Source organism: Haliotis rubra, unplaced genomic scaffold (genome assembly GCF_003918875.1).
Source record: "Haliotis rubra isolate DU_JTF1 unplaced genomic scaffold, ASM391887v1 Scf61, whole genome shotgun sequence".
Lineage (NCBI taxonomy): Eukaryota > Metazoa > Mollusca > Gastropoda > Lepetellida > Haliotidae > Haliotis > Haliotis rubra.
The window spans coordinates 535755-558433 of NW_025767313.1; the positions used below are offsets into that span (position 1 = coordinate 535755).

A 22679-nucleotide genomic window follows, 5' to 3' on the forward strand; every position below is an offset into this window, starting at 1 on the left:
TCTCAACCTTATCCTCCACTGAGGCATCCAACACATCTCAACCTTATCCTCCACTGAGGCGTCAAACACATCCCAACCTTATCCTCCACTGGGGCATCCAACACATCTCAACCTCCTCCACTGAGGCATCCAACACATTTCAACCTTATCCTCCACTAAGGCATCCAACACATTTCAACCTTATCCTCCACTGAGGCATCAACACATCCCACCCTTATCCTCCACTGAGGCATCCAACACATCCCACCCTTATCCTCCACTGAGGCATCCAACACATCCCACCCTTATCCTCCACTGAGGCATCAACACATCCCACCCTTATCCTCCACTGAGGCATCCAACACATCCCACCCTTATCCTCCACTGAGGCATCCAACACATCCCACCCGTATCCTCCACTGAGGCATCCAACACATCCCACCCTTATCCTCCACTGAGGCATCCAACACATCCCAACCTTATCCTCCACTGAGGCATCAAACACATCCCAACCTTCTCCTCCAGTGAGGCATCCAACACAGTTCAACCTTCTCCTCCAGTGAGGCATCCAACACAGTTCAACCTTCTCCTCCACTGAGGCATCCAACACAGTTCAACCTTCTCCTCCATTGAGGCATCCAACACATCTCAACCTTCTTCTCCACTGAGGCATCAAACAGATGCCAATCCTTATCATCCACTGAGGCATCAAACACATCTCAACATTCTCGTCCACTGAGACATCAAATACATCTCAACCTTCTCCTCCAGTATCAATCAAACAAATGCCACTCTTCTCCTACCCTGAGACATCAAACACATTCCAGTCTGCTCCTACCGTGAGGAATCAAGCACATCCCAAATTTCTCCTCCCCCGAGGCATCAAAAACATCCCAACCTTTTTCTTTACTCTCAATGAAGCACATCCCAACCTTTTTCTCTACGCTCAGTCAAACACATCCCAACTTTCTTCTTCACCCTCAATCAAGCACATCCAAACCTTCTAACCTGAGGCATGAAACACATCATTCTCTTCCCGGTGCATCAAAGGCATGCCACCGATCCCCTTCCTTTGCCATGAATTACATCCAACCTTCTCGTACCTAGAGACAATAACCACACCCAAACACTCGATTTGTTTTTGAAGCAGACATATAACGACAACACCTTTTGACATGTATTATGTTTTTACTGTTTTTTAAGTATTTTTCATAACAGCTCACAGTGTAAGTCCATGTTAAGTAATATATAGGTAGGTTACGTAGATCTCGGTAGTCTAATATCTGGGGTTTACGTGTTACAACTATTGTGTGTCTGTTAATACTACACCATCTATAAGTGACGCAGATTACATGACTCCTGTAACAGAATGTCCCATGATCATCGATACAAAGTATTCAGCTTCTGCCGTAGATAGCAGCAGTGCTGGTACACTGGAAACACTCTCTATACCTGCCACGTCTATGCAAGATGAAAATGGCTGACAATTCCAAAAAATCGATTAAATGATAAAATGCAACCAACAAATCTTCAGGTGTCCAAGCTACAGGTTATTTCAACCCTACCCTGAGAAACACACTTTCTCTTAAATGCCTGCTTTTAATGCAAACTTTCCCCTGGGACATTAGTTTTGGGTAGATGAGAGCCTTGATGATTGTTTGTCAATTGTGGGAACCGGTCTTTGGAATCGATACATCTGGTGACGTCGTCGGCACCAAGGCGACCGAGTCGAGCTCGCTTGTCGGCGGCAGCAACATCGAGGAAGGCGCATGCCAGCTACCCCGGTAACACAGTATTAGAGAGGGTGGACTTTCGCAGGGGAACCAGCAACAACCCTGTGATTTTATAAAATTTGGGGAAGGACTTCGTTGTAGAACATTTGGTAAGTATAATCAAAGGAATATATTCATGTATATATATATTGGTCATGTACTTTTAGATTACGGGTAGACTCATTGTAATGGCGCATTTTCATACGATAACCAATAGGTTCGTTCTGGTTAACCGTTTCTGTGATTCGCTAAAAGTACTGAAAGTATCAAATACTTGAATTTTTCCCCACAAAATATTTTTGAATTGTTTTTGTTTTTTAAGAAAATTATGATACGTCATAGAAAATTTTGTGTCAGTGACAATAGTCATGATACGAACTAAATTCCACCTGTATATGATATGTAGTTCCAGCATCTTTTTACCCATACCTGTGGACGTTTCTTACTAAATATATAGTATACATTGGCAGCTTCTGTAAAATGTCAGCAGAAAGGTTTGGTTGTGTTAGAATCCATCTTGAATACATTAGATGTTCTTGCCATGTATCCCTTTGAGGATGTCTCATTCTCATCTTGTCCTGGATGGAGACCACCAATCATACCTGTTTAAAATATGACGTCATACTTCGCAGAGAACAGATGTATTGGTATATTGTGAAAACTTTACATTTATATTTATACCTTGTCGTGAACTTCGCACTACTACTTCGAAAACACTCCAATAGGATTTGAATAGAGAATTGTTCAGTGGATAAAAACTTAAGTCTATTGTTTATTTTTTGCTTGGACAGAAATTTTGTATTGATCTTTATTTCTTCAATCAATTCTAGTATATGGCTCAATCCCTACTGTACATAAATGTATCTCGTAACCCTATTACAAGGAAACATTAACTATTTTCAGAAAACGCATAGATGACTTTAAGACATGGTGATGTTATGCATTGTTGGCGTTAGAAGTGGTGCTTTCAGCTGATTGCGGGGTATCTGAAACCACCAGATGTAACAATTGTGACAAAAGAATTGTTTTGGATACGAGGACATAAAGTGTTATAGTTGTAATATTCGATATGTTCATCGTAACATAGAACTTTTGAACTACATTGCTTCTTTGTCAATGTGCTAGGGGCAGTCATATGGAACATTTGTCACATGAGTACAACATACACTTCAAAATGTGCACACTGTGCCTACACTGACGTGATGTTGTACAATGTTGGCGCCTCAAGTTCGCTATGGGTGGCGCCACTTTTGCGAGGAAGGTGACATCACTGTACAGCAGCTCCACTGGAGCGGTAACGGTAGAGTGTATGTGTATCTAAACGTGGGGATGGTAGTGTAGCTGTAGGATGTAGGTGTAGCTGTTGCAGTGATGTAGTGTATATGTGTAGCTGTTGTGGTGATGTAGTGTATATGTGTAGCTGTTGCGGTGATGTAGTCCATATGTGTAGTTGTTGCGGTGATGTAGTATGTAGGTGTAGCTGTTGCGGTGATGCAGTGTGTAGCTGTTGTGGTGATGTAGTCCATATGTGTAGCGTGCGGTGATGTAGTATGTAGGTGTAGCTGTTGCAGTGATGTAGTATGTAGGGGTAGCTGTTGTGATGATGTAGTGTATATGTGTAGCTGTTGCGGTGTTGCAGTGTGTATGTGTAGCTGTTGCATTGATGTAGTATGTAGGTGTAGCTGTTGCGGTGATGTAGTGTATATGTGAAGCTGTTGCAGTGATGTAGTGTGTATGTGTAGCTGTTGAGGTGATGTAGTCCATATGTGTAGCTGTTGCGGTGATGTAGTATGTAGGTGTAGCTGTTGCAGTGATGTAGTATGTAGGTGTAGCTGTTGCGGTGATGTAGTGTGTAGGTGTAGCTGTTGCGGTGATGTAGTGTGTATCTGTTGTGGTGATGTAGAATGTAGGTGTAGCTGTTGCGGTGATGCAGTGTATATGTGAAGCTGTTGCGGTGATGAAGTGTGTAGGTGTTCCTGTTGTGGTGATGTAGTATGTAGGTGTAGCTGTTGTGGTGATGTAGTATGTAGGTGTAGCTGTTGTGGTGATGCAGTGTGTAGGTGTAGCTGTTGCGGTGATGTAGTGTGTATGTGTAGCTGTTGCGGTGATGTAGTATGTAGGTGTAGCTGTTGCGGTGATGTAGTGTGTAGGTGTAGCTGTTGTGGTGATGCAGTGTATATGTGTAGCTGTTGCGGTGATGTAGTATGTAGGTGTAGCTGTTGCAGTGATGTAGTATGTAGGTGTAGCTGTTGCGGATGATGTAGTGTATATGTGAAGCTGTTGCGGTGATGTAGTATGTAGGTGTAGCTGTTGCGGTGATGTAGTGTATATGTGAAGCTGTTGTGGTGTATGTATAGCTGTTGTGGTGATGTAGTGTGTAGGTGTAGCTGTTGCGGTGATACAGTGTTTAGGTGTAGCTGTTGTGGTGATGTAGTGTGTAGGTGTAGCTGTTGCGGTGATGTAGTGTGTAGGTGTAGCTGTTGCGGTGATGCAGTGTGTAGGTGCAGCTGTAGTGGTCATGGATGATGTCGTGTATAGGTGCAGCTGCAGTAGTTGTAGAGGAGAGGTAGTGTGCATATGCAGATATTGCATTGGTGCTGGGATATAGGTGTAGCTGTGATAGAGGTGAAAGTATGGGGGTTAAGCTGCAGTAGTTAGAGTAGGATATAGATGCGGTGAATGTAAATACTATCTGGGACCAGTAGACGAACAAGAGATTTGAAGTATGGATGGTCGCTCAACAAACAATCAGCACGAACTACCCGTAAAGATCCGGGTAAAGGCTCCTTCACACTTATTTCGAATTGACAGGATTCAAGGAGAATCAGCCAGAAAAAAACATATTTCCAAAATTCGAACGGCATTCAGGACAGAATGTCAAAATAAACAATTTTTGCAAGATTGTCAGATTGCACCTCCTAAATGCTATCTGACGTTTCAGTGACAGGTGGCCACGTTTTTATGCGATTCGGCGGTGCTCTGATGACGTCATGGCTCATTTGAAGAGCATTCGGGGCGTTCTGACTGTATTCGAGGTGTATTCGAGGTACATTCGAGCTGTATTCCAACTGCAATCGAAATATTCCGATACATTTGAAGAATATTCCACCTGAATTCCAGCAGCAATCGAGATACATTCGAGGTGCATTCGAGGACATTCTGACAGGATTTGAAGTGGCTTGCCTTTTCCATTCTCCCTCGAATACGTTCAGAATACATAGAATGCAGTAAGAATACGTAGAATGCAGTTAAAATGCAGTAAGAATACTTAGAATGCAGTGAGAATGCACTTCAAATGCCGTTCGAAATCTTTCCACTTCGAATGTGCCTCGAAAGTTTTGAACATGTTCAAAACATTCTGGCATGTTACAAGAATTGACCCGAATAGCTGGAATGCATTTGGAATGCAGTAAGAAGTTTTAGAATGCAGTTCGAATTTCCAGGAATCTCCAGGAAGTTTCATTCCGACAGCATTCCGGCTCAAGTGTGAAGGGGGGTATGAGAATTGGTCTTTAGTAACCCATGCTTGTCGTAAGAGGCAAATACCGTGATCGGGCGGTCAGGCTTGCTGACCTGGTTGACACATGCTATGGTATCCCATGCTGTTGATCACTAGATTGTCTGGTCCAGACTCGATTATTTATAGATCGCCGCCATATAGCTGGAATACTGCTGAGTGCGGCGCTAACCAACAGCCAGCCAACCAGCACGAACTGCTCGATGCCCCGTCAGCTCCTTAGACTAGCTTCTGCTCCTTGAGAAGTAGTCAACCGGGGTATCACCTGTGTTACTTCACTAACAAAATGTGTATTTACCACGTCCAGCCTGAAGCAAGGCCTACTTGAGCTGCAGGCCTTACTTCCTCTATAACAGTTTATGTTGCTGCCCCGCAGTTCACAGCCTATCTCAGCACTGTTAATATACATCATTCCAAAAGACTAATCCAAACAACCTAATGATCTGACATTAATCAATCCCACATTCAATCAACCGGATGTTCTAATGATCGATTGTGCATGTAGCTAGCCCGAGACCTCCCTGCACGAAAAATATTAAAGTGGGGTATTGATTGCCAGTAATTGCCCTGTAACTTGTTGTCTGTGAATTATATCACAATAAGACTGTAGAAATGTCCTCATACATAAGATGGATATCTTTCACCTTCGCCACCGTGTAAGAGGACAAATCATTCATAACTGAAATTATATTGATGATAAAGACTTAAACAGATTATTTTAAATACACCAAACGTTCAATCAAATTATTAAAAGATTAAATAAAGCCGTCAATCAAACAAATTGCCGTATATTACGAGTGAAACTATTCCTAGGAGGTGGACGGGTGGGTCATGTTAGGGGAGTGGGGTGGGGAGCGTGTGTTTGTGTTTTTAGGGAGTGGGGAGGGTGTGTATGATCTGTGTTGGGGGTGTGGGGTGGGTGTGTGGCAAAGTGTTGGGTGTGGCGTTTGGTAGTTGACCCAGTTGGTCTTAGAAACGGGTTTGCAGAAGCCTAAGACACATCAAGACCCCTGATCGTGGGTTCGAATCCTAGATTCCTTCGCGTATGATCCTTGATAATAAGGATCCCTGACTTGTATCCACGAACAGTGTTACTGTCCTACCTTGTGATGTAGAAGAGGGGAAAGCCACATCGCATTACACCGCATTTTATTAGCGAACACATAGTTCAATGTGTAACGTCTCGATTCAGCAATTTTCACCACATTGGGAGTGTTGTTTATTACTGTACTATCTCACCTGCTGCTTTACTCTTTTATGCTATTGATGTTTATTGCTACATACACTTAGGCGGAGGAAGAGGTGGGGCTGGGAGCGGGTTGCGTGAGTGGCGCCTGATTCCGGTAGGGCAGGACATGATCACCATTTCGCGAAAACCTGAGGTTCAGTGATCCATTCGTATGACTTTCACTGCTACTTCGACTTTCGATAAAAAGCAGTTTCGGGTTGGGATAATTGCGACTGGTTATAATCTGACGTCGGCGGAGTTTGATGTTGTAGATCACAGTTATATTTCACACACTTGTAAAATGATATGTTTGGAATATGAACAACTCAGTTGATATTATGGAATTCAAACCTTATTTGCACAAGTTATTTAATATACAGTTTTCTTACAAAGTAAAGGTAGCAATGTTATAATGGGGCAGTTCTATCCTTGCAGCTCGGCTATAGCGCGTAAGTGCCAAATGAAGTGGACGGAAATGGTTTTAGCACACCAATAAAGAAGATGTCTGGCGCGCCTGAGAAGTAATCATGAGAGCAAAAAACTATAATGTCCATGATCTTTTATTGCACTTAGTTAAGTAGGTCAGTAGGTGTTGTCTTGTACATGACAGACCTGTCATAAACATAAATAATATCCACGTGATTTCCAAAAGAAACTTGCAAGTCATTTGCTCCCATAAACCACCAACGGTTCTACTTTAGGGTAAATTATGGTTCGAAAACAAGTGGCAAATAAAGACCAATATGACACACAAAAAGGAAAGGAAAATATATCTTTGAAAAGTTCACAAATGTTTAAAACCGTGATTATATAAACCTTCCTAACCTGAAATACTGCAACAATAAATCAATGTTTTACTCAGCCTAACGATGCTTTTACCTTGATTAGATACTTCGAACCTTTTGTCATATTGTCACCTGTTTTTAATGATTCAATTTATTCTTGATGTCCAGTTCTCGCCGATAATTGGTGGATGCGTGTTGTGATGTGTATTTCATAGAAATAATTTACCAGGGGAACGTGAACGGCAAGCCTCTAGCATTTGTTACACTGTTAATTTCTAGCTAGGTGAACAAATAAAACTGGAATTCTATTATCAGTTTGACAAAAGGTCCTACAAAATGCGTATCCAAGCCTCTTGTCACAAAACCTAGGCCCACGTCACGCTGCTGATTCAGCCAGGAAATACACAGGTACAAAAGCGTCTGATTAACAAATTTGTTGCATATCATGAATTATACGGCAATGTTTGGGTACTTTATGTCCTGTGGAGCCTTTCATGTGTAGTTGTAGCGCATCAGACACGACAACGTATACACAATATGTGTCGAAGATATGTAACCGCATGATGTAGGGGTAGATGAGTGGAAAATACCAGCAGGGATGGTGTCCGGGTCACCTGGAATGAATGAACACCTGCATTGTAGTGAGTGAGTGAGTTTAGTTTTACGCAGCACTCAGCAATCTTCCAGCCATATGGCGGTGGTCTGTAAATAATCGAGTCTGGAACAGGCAATCCACTGATCAACATCATGAACATCGATCTACGCAATTAGGATACGATGACATGTGTCAACCAAGTCAGCGAGCCTGACCACCCGATCCCGTTATTCGCCTCTTACGACAAACATGGGTTACTGAAGATCAATTCTAACTCGGATCTTCACGGTTCACCTGCATTGTTAATGTGAAGCTTGATGTTAGTGTATCAAGCCATGATGACAGGCATGTGTCGATCCAGTAGACAAATAACTGTACGCATAAACTAGTAGATACTTGGTTACATCTCTTTATTCGAATTTCCGGTTATATCAACAGTTATTATATTAGCATCCCTTCGAGTTCGACATGCTATAATGTTACACCAATATCGGAGTCTGATTCATACTTTGCATAACCATGAGGATGATAAAACCCGTTAACTTTAACTGACGGGGGAATGTCCGCTGGTAGGAATTATCGAGGTTTCAGATTTCATCATCTTAGATACACGCAAAACACGTGTCTACATTTAAGCAATATGACGTTAATATTAATACTTAAAGCGTTGTTTCTTGGAGTGTATCACCAGACAAATTCTCCAGTGACGTGCATAACAATAAAACGTTATTTCCTCGCAGAAAAACACCAAACCTATTCTTTCAGTTCCACTGAATCGCTATGCAGTATGTCTCTTCTCTCTCCACTGTGACACTGTTTACTGGTTGTCAAGTCAACCATCAATATTTTATTGTTTTCTTTTCTCTTCGAGTCTGTAAAGATCATGACAATGTGAAACTGTTTTTATTGAACGGGAGCTCCTTATAATATAGTGTAGTTTGTCCGTGTTTTCTTATGAAACTTTTGCAGTAATTACCTGAATGTATGTCTGAGATATATGGAACGGTCGTTCGGATATAAGCCATAAAAGAATATCCGTTGAATATTAAATCCGTTTGATTGGATTATGAGATGGAAATCGGGTTATAATGTATTCTGTGACGGTCTGAATCTCCTGTACCACCGCGGTATCTCCTGAATACTGACGACGACATGGTACCGTCAAACAGTGACAAAGTTGCATTGACAACTTCCCACGATTTATATGAACTTCCTGTTGAATGAATATTGAGCAGCATTAAATATTGCCGATCAGATTGTAGTATCTAGTTATCCATGGTATTGAGAAAAGACAATCAGTCAGCTCTTTGTAACTCTTACCATATATTATGTTACATCGTGACTACAATCTTTCCAAAGTGCGAGTCAATCTACACTCCTCAATGTAATATTAAAGTGGCCACGTTTAACTGCACAACAAAGAGACAGAAAAGGGCCGAACGAATATGGGAAAGGGCGTTCAACTACAAACAGATAGTAAGACAACTGTACAGGACAACGTCGACGGAATCCTTGAACGTTACAGATAGACTGGCCGAATACTACTAAAAAATGCCTCTTGCATTTCTTTTATCCACAATCGGTCCTAGGCTATACGGCGAATGTCTGTAACGTTCAAGGAGTCATAAGGCGATCATAAGGTCATAATCGCTGTTGCAAATGTCTGGTGTCTGTGTACGGTTCCGACCAGGCATGGGTAAAGCAAGTCTGGTATATCAGTGACTGTTAGAAAGTGGTTTTGGTGGTGTTGATAGGTTAAGGCTGGTGCCAAGCTATAGTCAGCAAGTGTATCAATATATAAGCGGTGGGGGTAACCGTTCGACGAGGAATTCATGGCAACCAATGACCAAAATGTGTCATCATCCGTGGCAAACTGAAAGTGCATCAGTACATAGGCGGTGGGGTACCCGTTGGGCGAGGAATTTATAGCAACCCATGACCAAAATGTGTCATCATCCGTGGCAAACTGAAAGTACATCAATACATAGGCGGTGGGGTAACCGTTTGGCGAGCAATTTATATCAACCAATGACCAAAATGTGTCATCATCCGTGGCAAACTGAAAGTGCATCAATACATAGGCGGTGGGGTAACCGTTGGGCGAGGAATTTATGGCAACCAATGACCAAAATGTGTCATCATCCGTGGCAAACTGAAAGTGCATCAATACATAGGCGGTGGGGTAACCGTTGGGCGAGGAATTTATGGCAACCAATGACCAAAATGTGTCATCATCCGTGGCAAACTGAAAGTGCATCAATACATAGGCGGTGGGGTGCCCGTTGGGCGAGGAATTTATGGCATACAATGACCAAAATGTGTCATCATCCGTGGCAAACTGAAAGACCAGTTTACAGGCTGACGTTATTCAATCCCTGGTTGTACCATTCCTCCGCCAACAGCAACGTTGAATTCTCTTAGAGCGCGACTGCAAGGGTTGCTCGTCCGATCAGATGACGTCAACATCCACAACAGAAATGACAGCAGCTTGAAACAGAACTGAGGTACGAGTGGCACCGGAATTTCAATGACGTCATCAAAAGAATGACGGCATTGATTAAACGACAAGTGCATTGGTGCTCGCGGTGGTTAAAATCGCTTTTGCAAATGTCTGGCGTCTGTTTACCAGTTCAGGTCAGACAATTTGAAAATACACGCTTTACTCCTGTCATTAATATTTGCTGTGAGACTGCGACCCCCACGTTCACTGCACGTCACTTGTTGTGAGTTCATGCATGTAATATCGCCAGTAATACCTATTCCCACCATCAAACACGGATCTATGGCGACTCTGCAGTGTAAAGCGAAACTTCCTTTTCCATAATCATTACCAGTATTGTCATGGTCCGGCTTCGATTCCCTACACGGGTACAATGTGTGAAACCCATTTCTGGTGTCCCCGACGTGATGTTGCTGGAATATTGGTACAAAGCGCTGTTAAACCGAGTGTCAAAATGACGTCATTATGAGTGAGATGTTGAAACAACAGTAAACAATTAATTGAACAAGTAGGCCAAGTCTTCGTATTTCCGTTGTTCCATAGCAGCAAAGTCCCAGTCGGCATTTCAGCTGTTATTCATATTTAATGACGTCGTCAAGGTAACAAATTGAAAGTTAAAATGTCAAAGAGCAATGTGGAGGTTTTAAAGTCTCGTATTTACTAAACGTTAAGATATGACCTTCAAAAGCGTCTTGTGTTACCGATCAGTGACGAACTCCGTCTGGTACACCCATTGGTAGTTTCACAGAGACATTGGACGTTGAATACTTTATATCCGTCGCCTTATACCGATTCTACTTAAAAGCCAGATACATTCATAACACATTGTGCCTTTACTGACAAAGAACCACAAAAGAACTGTAGTCTAAAGGAGTATCATTTAAAAAATGTTTAAATTAGGAGCCAGATACACCACTGTAAAGTCAGTCCTAGACGTGCACAGGTCTCTAAGGTAATAATTAATAGTTTAAATGACAATTTATTTTAAAAATATATAAATAACAGACTGGTCCGCCTATCTAGACTTGCCCCTTTAAACGCTAGAAATACTATACATCCATGGGCTTAGCAATGAGTACAGCCTTGGAGCAAGGCTACGTCAGTCGAGACTGAACGGTAACGTGTGTAGTACTTGAAAACAACGCTCAGTTTTGTGTGAAGTCAAAAGGGAAAAGGACAAAAATGACCAGTGCGAAGTAATGTAAATTAACGTATCGACAAAAACATGTTAGCTTGCCAAGAGATACAACCATGTTAAGATTAGATAAAACTTCCAGTTTAAAAAAGTAGTATCTTTCCAGACAAAATTGAACGTTCCAAAACGAACTCGTTTTGAGTGTTGGTATCGCTTAACAAGCAGCTTTACAAAGAACAAGTGTGTTTCTGACATATTCTCCGTCCTTTACAGCTACAGTAAGGTGACAAGTGACATGACAAGTATTCGACAATGACTATAATTCGTATAGTTTAGTTAATTTACATACCATTGTATCATAAAATATGGCATCTGAAAATAACAAACAAAATAGCCATCGTGCCACCTGAAAACAAATCAGAATAAGAATTCATTTGAAGCTAATCCTACATCAGCATCATCCATGGTCTCCATCTTCTTTCTGTGAGTAAAACCAAAACGTCAATACTGAATCCCACATATCTGTACAGCAAGGATGTGATATGAATATTAATTATGGATTACAAGCCCGGTCCGCGACAGACTGTATTTTATGTTGCGTTCTGTTGCTATGTTTAGGCCCACGGTGACATACCATTGCCTAGCTGATGGTAGTAAATGTCCTTCTATACTTGTAAGCTTACTGTGTTTCAACATGGACGATGTACACCGATCAAGAGACATGCCCTAAGAAAGATGTGTGAGTACCATCGACGTTTAAATCATTTTTGTAAAGACGACTTAAAGGCAGCAACGTCCTGCCAACGAACACTACATAGCATCTATCAATGTCAGGTAGACCAGACCTGGAAAACAAGACGGCATGTTTCCAAGGACAGAAGAAAGTAAACATCATCATATCGTTAAGATGTGTTTGACGTTGGTTATTTAAGTTGTTTAGCTTCACTTTCAATTGATACATTTCTTTTGCCAGTAAGAATACATTACCCCGGTTCAGAGAGAGAGGGAGAGAGAGGGAGAAGTGCGTCAGCGTTTAATACCCATAGCACAGAGAGAGAGAGAGAGAGAGAGAGAGAGAGGAGAGGGGAGGGAGGAGGGAGACAGAGGGAGAGGGAGAGAGGGGCCGCAGGGAGGGGGCGCAGGGGGAGAGAGGGATAGAGAGAGAATGCGCGTAGGATCAGGGAGTTTTTACACACAGAGAGAGTTGGGGAGAGGGAGTTTTATGTTTTTTCTACTCGTTTATGTTGCCTAATAACATGCACTTGCACTCATCAAGCCTATTGTATTTTGTTTCAGTAATAGTCACAGAGACACTACAGTTTCACACTTGTTCAGTAGCAATCGATATCTAAATGGTTCAACACTTTATTAATACCATCCTTAGGACAAATGTACAACTGCGATGACGTTTTTTAAACTTGGTTTGCGTCATATTATGTTTTGTCATATTACGAGCTCTGTTCTAAAACTGCAGAATAATCCTCTTTTCAACAAAACCGATGACAAATATTTCTCGCTGCAAGTATTCAACCTGGACACACGTAGAAGTGTTACACGACACTACAAAATCACCTGATCTAATATGGGGACGTGGGATAAATGATGTTTCCTTCTACTACTTATACAGAGGTTGTTGGGCGTCAGTCAGTCAGTCAGTTAATGTTAAACAAGCAGCATGCCCTTCTCTCGCTTCAAATTTTAATCTGTATAAATTTTTCATCCATCTCAAATTCCTTTGAAATATCGACGTCAACGTTTCCAAGACAACCAGTGATCCGATTTCATGTTGTTTCTTGAAGTCAATTGTCTTATTTTGCTACCAGTTTATATGTGATTAATCAAACGGCTAGGGTATAGTTGGAAGTATATCCAAAAGCCTATGTTCTCCTTTTTGTAAAGAAATAATAGGCTTTCGCGTTGATTTAAAGCAGATTTCTTTAAAATCACACATTTTTGCTTTCACGTCTGGTGAGCCGGTGTCCTCCCATAAGAACTACAGCTTAAAACAACACATGTTATGGTCCAGTGCACAGATTCACTACATGCTGTCACCTGCGTCTGCTTAATGGATTTGCCCAACACAAAACAAATAAAACATATATAACATATTTTGCTGCGGCAGTTCATGTTGGTTTTGACAGTAAATAGTTTGCCTTCACAAAATGTAAATTTGCAGTCTTCAGTTATGATTGAACAAGTTCTGCATCGAAATGTTTAACATTTTGTTACACTGACTGATAAACCTTTTTTCATAGTATCACTTTTATACAAAATTGGCAGATTTGCTTTTATAATGGGCATAACTGTGTAGTTATTAGGATTGTAGGTACGAACAAATGGAAGAATGTCCATCTCTGTGTTTGTTTCTTTTGGTTTAAGTGTCTCTCTTGTGACTTTTACTGCTTTATGAACAACATTTTCAACTCCCTAAGAAGATATTTCTTATATATCTATTACATATTACATATTGTCACTAACGTTATAGCATGATGATGACATAGATACTACCGTTATGCGTCGCCTATGACTTACTTTTCATAGTACACCTGAAGAACCGTTGCCCGGCGAAAGATCTTGTGCAGATAAAGTGTGGAGTTTTATGTAGATGTAGAGATAGTTCATCTATAGATAGGCTTAAATATTTAGTGTGATAGTTTAGTGTCACTTTCATCCTCAGTGTTCAGTCTAATCCATGTCGAACTAGTTTAGGCCAGCTTCAATAAGTAGCCAACTGCATCGAGGTCCTGGGTTGCAGTCTACAACAATACTATTTTAACATAAAAACTCATTTGGGATGTAGTTCAAATGGGATGTAGCATTATGGGAGTAAACCTGTGAGCCCCACAAACACTGCCGCCCCTTTCTAGTACACATTGCCAATCTCCTTGTCTGCCTGTTCCTTTTACATGTACTGTACTGTGCTGCAATGTGGAGCCCTTCTTATATACACTGGTCCACCCATATCTTTCAGCACAGGGTAATGCATGTCAGAGAGTATCCCTGCCTTTAAATTTTAAAATATAACATAAGCGGGTCCGGTTTTGACTTGCAATGTCGGGTTGCGGTCAAAGTTCGATATTTTCTTGGCGAATATAGAAAATATATTACATATCTTTTTAGTATCAGGCTTTTCTATGGGGTTACCTTCTGTGAGATACATGTTCAGGGACTGTTCATAATTTATGGCTAGGGGGTGATGCTTTTTTATGGAGAAGCATGTACAATGTGAATGACCCCCCTAAAATTTATGTACAAAGTAAGTGACACCTCCACCCCCACACCTTCATGTTATGTTACCACCTACCTCCCATAATTTTAAGCATAATTTTAAATTACAAGATTGCTGAAACCCCCCAACACACACACACACACACACACACATACACACACCACCACCACCACCACCTCCTCCACCACCAGTACATGTGTGCAAAATTGATTACCCCCCTCGTACATGTGTAAGAGATTGATGTCCCACCCACCCCACCCCCATAAAATCATCATTACCACACTCCAGCCATATCTGATGAACGGTCCCATATAATAGAATATTTTATACTGACAAAATCTACATCTAGATTATCTATAATTACGTTTATGAACTACTGATTCAAATGTTAAAACAGACAGCGACTTTGTGTCCAAGTTATGAGCTTCCCATACACACACATTACGTGTAAAGAGAAACATTAGACACGACATTACTTCATCTTGTCTGCCCGGCTGTTTCTACCTATAGATTACAAACACAAACGTGATGTCATGTGTATCCACTACCAGAATGTGTGTACTTTTACCAGCAAATCTGAACAAGAAATTTTAAATACTGACCTGTCTCTACCAGTATGAAATACATACAGTGTACTTACAGAAATAGATAGTCCAAGTAATCCTGCATTTTTTATCTTTTATTCGAAATCCTGTATCTATGTCTTTCTATGTTAAACAAATAAAGAGACCTTTATTTATGTTGACCAAGAGACCATGTATTTATATTGTTTTCGGTTTTCCGAAGTTTTTGTCATACCCAAATATAATCAGACTGGACTTCTGCTATGTATTGACACAAACAATGTGAAAAAAGTGATCAGATTGCTATGGTTTGTTGTTTGGTTGAATCCTACTCCTGTGACACAATCATCACTGTGACATAATACATGCATGGTCTATTGTGGTTCGTTTAATTACCAGTAGTCCTGAGAGTGTTTAGTACAATGCATTTATGGAATTGTGTATTCATATTTATTTCATTCATTTAATTTGATCATGATATAATCAAAATAAATAGGTACATTTTTATTATAAAACATATGTTATGATACAAGTGTTGGCAGACATAAATATTATCTCAACATACTATGTACTTCAGGGGCGACCGTACTGCATAATAGACCTGAAGAAGAATAAAAAGACAAACTATACTAAACACACTTTCTTCACGTTATCTCACCTCTGCATCTTCCTAGAAGTAAAAATCACTGACATGAACAAAGCGAACGGAAGGTCAAGGATTTGTTACCAGAACAACACGAATGGCGAACGTGTTTGATTCTTTGTTTGACCTATAGCTGTATTAAACCCTTAGTTCGTATCCTACATTTACAACAAACAATATAAGCGTGTGTATTCACGCGCACCCCTAATGAAGACATTATTGAATCCTACACAGGTTCACACACAAGGAGAACGGAAACGCTCTAAGTATAACTTCGGCCACCTTCGGCGGTATTCGTGGTGTGCTGCCACTCTGATTGTCGCCATTTGGCCTCTAGTGTTGTTATTGCCATGGTGAGATATCGTCGTTCGATCTCATCTATTGATTGCATTATCCCGTGCCACGGGCCTAAACAATATAAGTCTCGCTTGCCTTGATGGAAAGATGGTTCACAATAAATATTTATCCTTTGATAAATTGGAACTGAACAAACGGTTCCAAGGGAACGGAATCGATATTCTCTTGTTTCTGCGTACAGCATTTTAAATTATTCAGGACATTTCCTTTAGCGTAAGATGTTTAGCTGTACAGGTCACCAAATGTATTCTCTTCTTCAGGTCTGATCGGAATTTTCAAGTCTGGATGTAGCGGGTTACAGTATGAAGGACTGACTATCTGTAAAGTATTTTCAGCGGTTGGATTACGTAGTTAAATTGGCTGTGTCCGGGAGCTGTCCCGTGCTGTGTCTCACATAAAGGTCACCACAACTCAGTGAAGATGGGTACCAAAAAGAGGGACGGATGTTGCAAGAAGTTCATGAAATTCCTGTTCTCCCATGTGGGGTTATGTGCCATGGTGATATTGTACTGTGTGGCGGGAGGCTTTATCTTCGAGCATCTGGAGAAGAACAACGAGCAGCAAATCTGCTATGAATCAAGAAACGAGTACACACCGATGGAAAATAAAACTATCGACTCCGTCCTCAAGATCTTCTCCGACTACGGCTTTCCCAACGACAACAATCGACTCCTGATGGAGGTCCAGATCCGCAGTGTGCTGGAGACGTTCCGGGACAACACTCTCGCCATCGGCTACGACGGGCGAGTCTGCTCAGACTATGGCCTCCCTGATGGCCCGACATACCAATGGTCCTGGCCCGGAGCTCTCATGTTCTCTGTTACTGTCATATCAACCATTGGTGAGTCGGAGTTTCATTTTAGTGGCCAAATATTTATGTACGTTAAAGATGCATCATTTTCTCAGCCAGTATGGATGTAAACGTTCGGATAACACAAGTTACTATGTAACAATTAGCAATCAAAATCAATGATAAATACTGCTAATCACGCGAGTGGGTTTTGGGATGGTAAATGCCATGTACTGGAAATAAACAGTGTATTCCATAATTAGTTCTATTCCTTAAGTTTCCCTGGAATCTAGAATATATTAAGTCAGACAGGTAATCCATGTCGAACTGAAATTTGGTTTTAGAGAGTACATTAATTACTGTGTCGGAAAAAATAGCTTACTCCTAGGTTTTCATGCTGGTGTTTAAAGTACAAAAGTAACTCCGTCCATGAATAGCTTCTCCGGCATAAAGGAAACCGGCATAAAGGCACACTGGATTAAAATGGAATAGGAATATTTTAGGTCGAATTTTGAGCAAGCCCATTATATTTAAATTCGGGGAAAGCTCCAGAGATCTACAGGCACAAGGACAGAAATATATCCCTACCGTCCTCACTAAACCGCTCTGCTAATATACCCACTAATAAGACAACGATATTATGCACCTTAGCTAACTTTTATACAATGATTTCGCTAAAAGTATCACTTACACTAGTCATTTAAACAAAATATACTTTAAAGTGGTGGTTTTGAATGGTTGTCAATAGCTAGATACCCATAAATATTTGCTTATGGTAAAATATTTTACAATATAGTTTCAATGTCGTATTTTTCATTCTCGGAATAACGTTTTGAATGTAAAGCGTTAAGACGGAATACATTTATCATGCGAGCCTGCAATATTTATAATTTTCTTCTGCTCAGGGTATGGTCACATCGCTCCAAAGACGGTGTGGGGCCGATTGGTATGCATCGCCTATGCCGTTCTTGGAATCCCACTCATGTTGCTGTGTCTCGCCAACATCGGAGACGTCCTTGCCGACATCTTCCGCTTCATCTACGCAAAGATTTGTTGCTGCGGATGCTGCCGTCGCAAGAAGAATCCCAGGACAAAAGTCGTCCAGATCAAACCGATGCAGCGAGGAGATCAGGACCCAGCATGGAAGACGGACAAATCTAATGAATTCTCTCGCCTCCCAACCAAGTCTCCGACAGGCAGTACGGACACAAATGGCAATGACAAGAGCAGGCCTCCGTCCAAAACCAGCCGACCGGGGTCACGGGTTCCAAGTCCCGGGGGCAAGGCTGTAAAGATTGTTCCTCTCGACCTTAAACACATGAACCGCCCACCGCCAATGAAGAATGACCCCGTAGTCTTGGACGACGACAGCGACGACGATGACGATGACTTGGATGAGAAGAAGATCACTGTCCCACTCACCATCACAATGATCGTCATCGGAGGCTACATTTTCGGAGGGGCAGTGCTCTTCGGCCTGTGGGAAAGCTGGGACTGGCTTCAGTCTGCCTATTTCTGCTTCATCACTCTCAGCACCATCGGCTTTGGCGACGTCGTTCCTGGAACTGACTTCGAGAACCCACAAGCACAGGCGCAACTAATTCTCGGCGCTATCTATGTCCTGTTCGGGATGGCCATCTTGTCCATGTGTTTCTCGCTCATGCAAGACGAGATCATTGCTAAATGCAAGTGGGTGGGTGAGAAGCTTGGCATCCTGGACAAGAACGAAGACTAATACTCTCTTTCCTTCTCTGAAAACTCTTCTGTAGCTGTATACATCAGCTCTCGACAAAATCTCAGAACTTTTTTACATTGAAAGCGGTACTCGGGACAGCAGCTTGATGGTCGTTATTGTCCTTACAATCATTGTGAGGCTCAAAGGGAATCTCTTTGACTGGACAAGAAGCGCAGGATAACGAGTACCCGCACAATGTCCGATGTGCCTGAAACTGTGGTCTAAGTGATTGGACAGAAAAGCATTTTTGTGATTGAAGATCTGTGAAATAGAAATCCAGAGATATGTACTGGAGTTCGCCCAAAGCCCCTTATCCGTCCATAATGTGTATAAAACCAGATGGAAGGAATTATAATTTACGTGAGCTGTCTCGGGTCAATCCCCATACCCTGCTCTTTCCTATGCAACTCATTACGTCGCACTTAATGGAAAGTACGAGAACGTCACGTTTCCCGCTGATAATCATCTATGATCTGTAAGCCTATTCCCACAATCATCCCGGTACGTCTCTGTTTTGTATACCGATAAAAAAACCTCTTTCATTAAATATTTGTTAGATCTTTTAGGCATTTTAGATTTGTAATGGAAAGTGTGTGAACTTATTAAACACCTTACAAGGTGTAGTGAGGGAAGGAGCAGGGCATGGGTTCATCCTTTCGTAAATATGTTGTATTGATTTCATTTCATTATTAGTTGTGTGTCCATTCACGGGATATGCCTAATGCGATATTGATTACTTTTTTAATTTTGTGTGAAAGGTAAGTGAATACTACAGTAAGCAATGGTGAGAAAAACACCAAACAATAACCTTATAACCTAAGACGCCGTTTCTGATATCACTTTGGCTTCAGGGCAGCTGTTTATTGTGGTGGAAACGGTTATACTCAGTTTCGTAATGCACAAGTAACATCAAGCGAATGATGCTCAGGCATATATACTAGCGGATCTCGAGAAAAGCCAGCATCAAGAGATGAACATAAAGTAGCTACGAGAAACACTTGAAATGTTCACAGTTTTGTTACGACCAACTTAGTTTCGTCACATCGAAAATGTGTTTTGTCCTTAAGTACATAAGAGTATCAACTTTGATTAAGATTTCAACTTTGTACTTGACATTACGTCTTGTATGAGGATACGGGCATAATTATGCATTAAATATTGGATTTCGAATAATACATATCCATGATGGTAACAACTTTGCAATACGTCATGGTATTCTGAACCGACCGTGCCTCGAACTAACTATGCTCGTTACGCTCTATGTATTTTTTACATTGCGAGAAACGTGCATAAGATATATTCCATTACATTTTAAGATAAATTGTTATCTTGTTGAATAGCTAGCTACACTACAGGTGAAACGTGTGTTCATATATTATTGTATTGTTTCAATACTTTAAGGACAAGTGATTAATGCGGTGTGATTATGCTCTGTCAGTGGAAGACTCCGATTGTTCTACTGGTATAACAGAACACGTGCTTGCTATCTGATAAACATTCCACTCCTTAGGCTGTTTTATGTACATATTATTTACATCGTAAGAGAGGTATATCTTCAAACTACTGTATGAGATTGTGGCATAATATATATTTGCCTCTGTACATAAGTAATACATTGTTTGAATTCCTTAAAATACAGACTTTAAAAGAAGAGATCTCTATTTTTTAATTGCAAATTCTTCATATATTTAGAAAACCGTCCATATTGAAACGTTTTTCTTTTATCTTCACTGCTTCGTACGTTCCTATGCACGTGTCATGCAATTTTGAAGGCTTGCCTCGTTTTGAAACTGCTGGAAAGGGAGATAACTGCTATCATTTTGTGGTATATCGTGCTGAAAGCTCATTATGACATCTGACGTAAATGTTTTATAATCACGTTACCATGGAGATAACGGTATTATTGTTATTGTTAAAAATATCCCATGGCACATGAAAAAGACAAACAAGTAACAAAATGATGCTGATAAAGTGGGAATTTAGTTTTATATGTTACAAGTTTGTAATCAGTTTAACTTATCTGATTTTTATTCAATACATGTTTTGGACTGTACTGTAAGTAGTCTTGTACAAAGTGATCATGTACCCTGTAAATGTGTCCACGATGGCTGTATTCTTTTATATTTTCACTGCTTATTGAACAACACATCATAATGATACCGGGTCGCAGACTGCTGATTTTACTGTTAATCGTTAATGCGTTACACTCACAGTGTGGTATTGTATATGACGTCCATCTTCTACTTAGTTATTTAACAATAGAATTGTGTTTTTGACAGTGGGTTGATGACTAACCCATAAAGATAAGTTGTTTTTCACCCTGACATTGTTATTTCCACACGTAGTTACCCAAACAAGGTTTATAGAGTGTAAAGGTAATACTGATCTCATTAACAAGAGAACATGGAATTTTAAAACGGGATCGTCGGTAAGACGTTATATTATTCATAAAGTAAATTCCGTTAAGGCGTGATATAAATTACATAAACCGTCGGTTTTAGAAAAGCTTTGTACTTATAATAATAACTTATTCCTCGTTTAGATTGTTTCAGTGTGATCAGTATTTGCCTCCGTGGGTGTTGCATCTGTGAGACTCAAACCATGCTGGTTTTATGCCTTTTCCGCAAACCTCTTCTGTCTGTGATACGTGTGTACAAATGTTACAATAAAGTTCATATAACATTTCATGTCACGTCAAGCTGTTTTTGATGCCACGCCTTTGAGTCCGCTTACTGTGGCAAAGAGTTGTCTTCCCTGACAGCCTTCTGTCTCAACCATGCCGGGAAAACAGGAACCTTGGTAACAATCCTAGGTCCCAGGTAACTGGTGAGCGGAATGAATGTTGGTGGTAACCATTTCCACTATCATCTACTGGCACATGGGTATTTTGGGGAAGGGAAAACACGAGATATGTCCCATACGTTCTGTTGGATATCTGGCAGCTTAACATTGGTAAAATATCGTACAAACAAATACAAGCTCTTTTTTCAGTGCTAACTTTATAAAAAGATCTTAATTATCACTACATTAAGGCGACTCTTTCCATCGTTTATACTTGACGGAGATGCCAATCCTGTGTGGACGGCCCGAAGGTTAAGTGACGAGGGATCTGGTATACATGGTACAAGGTCAGGTGACAAAGGACCTGGTGTTGACGGCGAAACGTTAAGAGACAAACGATCTGATGTGGAACAAAAGGGTCAGAGACAAAGGATTGGTGTTGACGGCGAAACGTTAAGAGACAAACGATCTGATGTGGAACAAAAGGGTAAAAGACAAAGGATTGGTGTTGACGGCGAAACGTTAAGAGACAAACGATCTGATGTGGAACAAAAGGGTAAGAGACAAAGGATTGGTGTTGACGGCGAAACGTTAAGAGACAAACGATCTGATGTGGAACAAAAGGGTAAGAGACAAAGGATTGGTGTGGACGGCGAAATGTTAAGAGACAAAGAATCTGATGTGGAACCAAAGGGTAAGAGACAAAGGATCTGGTATGGACGGCGAAATGTTAATAGACAAAGAATCTGGTGTTGATGGCGAAATGTTAAGAGGCAAAGCATCTGGTGTGGACGGCGAAATGTAAATAGACAAAGGATCTGGTGTGGACGGCAAAACGGAAAGAGACAAAGGATCTGGTGTGGACGGCAAAAAGTTAAGAGACAAAGGATCTGGTGTTGACGGCGAAACGTTAAGAGACAAAGGATCTGGTGTTGATGGCAAAATGTTAAGAGACAAACGATCTGGTGTTGACGGCGGAATGTTAAGAGACAAAGCATCTGGTGTGGACGGCAAAACGGAAAGAGACAAAGGATCTGGTGTGGACGGCAAAACGTTAAGAGACAAAGGAT

The 22679-nt window shown here is 41.0% G+C and overlaps 2 protein-coding genes across 2 annotated transcripts; one reads left to right on the forward strand and one right to left on the reverse strand.

The window, feature by feature from the left end:
* The first annotated feature begins 1694 nt into the window (after positions 1 to 1694).
* On the forward strand, positions 1695 to 21513 carry LOC124255771 (TWiK family of potassium channels protein 7-like). Its single transcript, XM_046689684.1, has 3 exons — positions 1695 to 1861; positions 16564 to 17144; positions 17999 to 21513. Exons 2-3 carry the CDS (start codon positions 16724 to 16726, stop codon positions 18826 to 18828), a joined length of 1251 nt encoding a protein of 416 aa, XP_046545640.1. The 5' UTR covers positions 1695 to 1861; positions 16564 to 16723; the 3' UTR covers positions 18829 to 21513.
* Positions 3069 to 4271, reverse strand: LOC124255846 (mucin-5B-like). The gene has a single exon (XM_046689791.1). The coding sequence runs from the start codon at positions 4269 to 4271 to the stop codon at positions 3069 to 3071; it is 1203 nt and encodes a 400-aa protein (XP_046545747.1).
* Positions 21514 to 22679: the final 1166 nt, after the last annotated feature.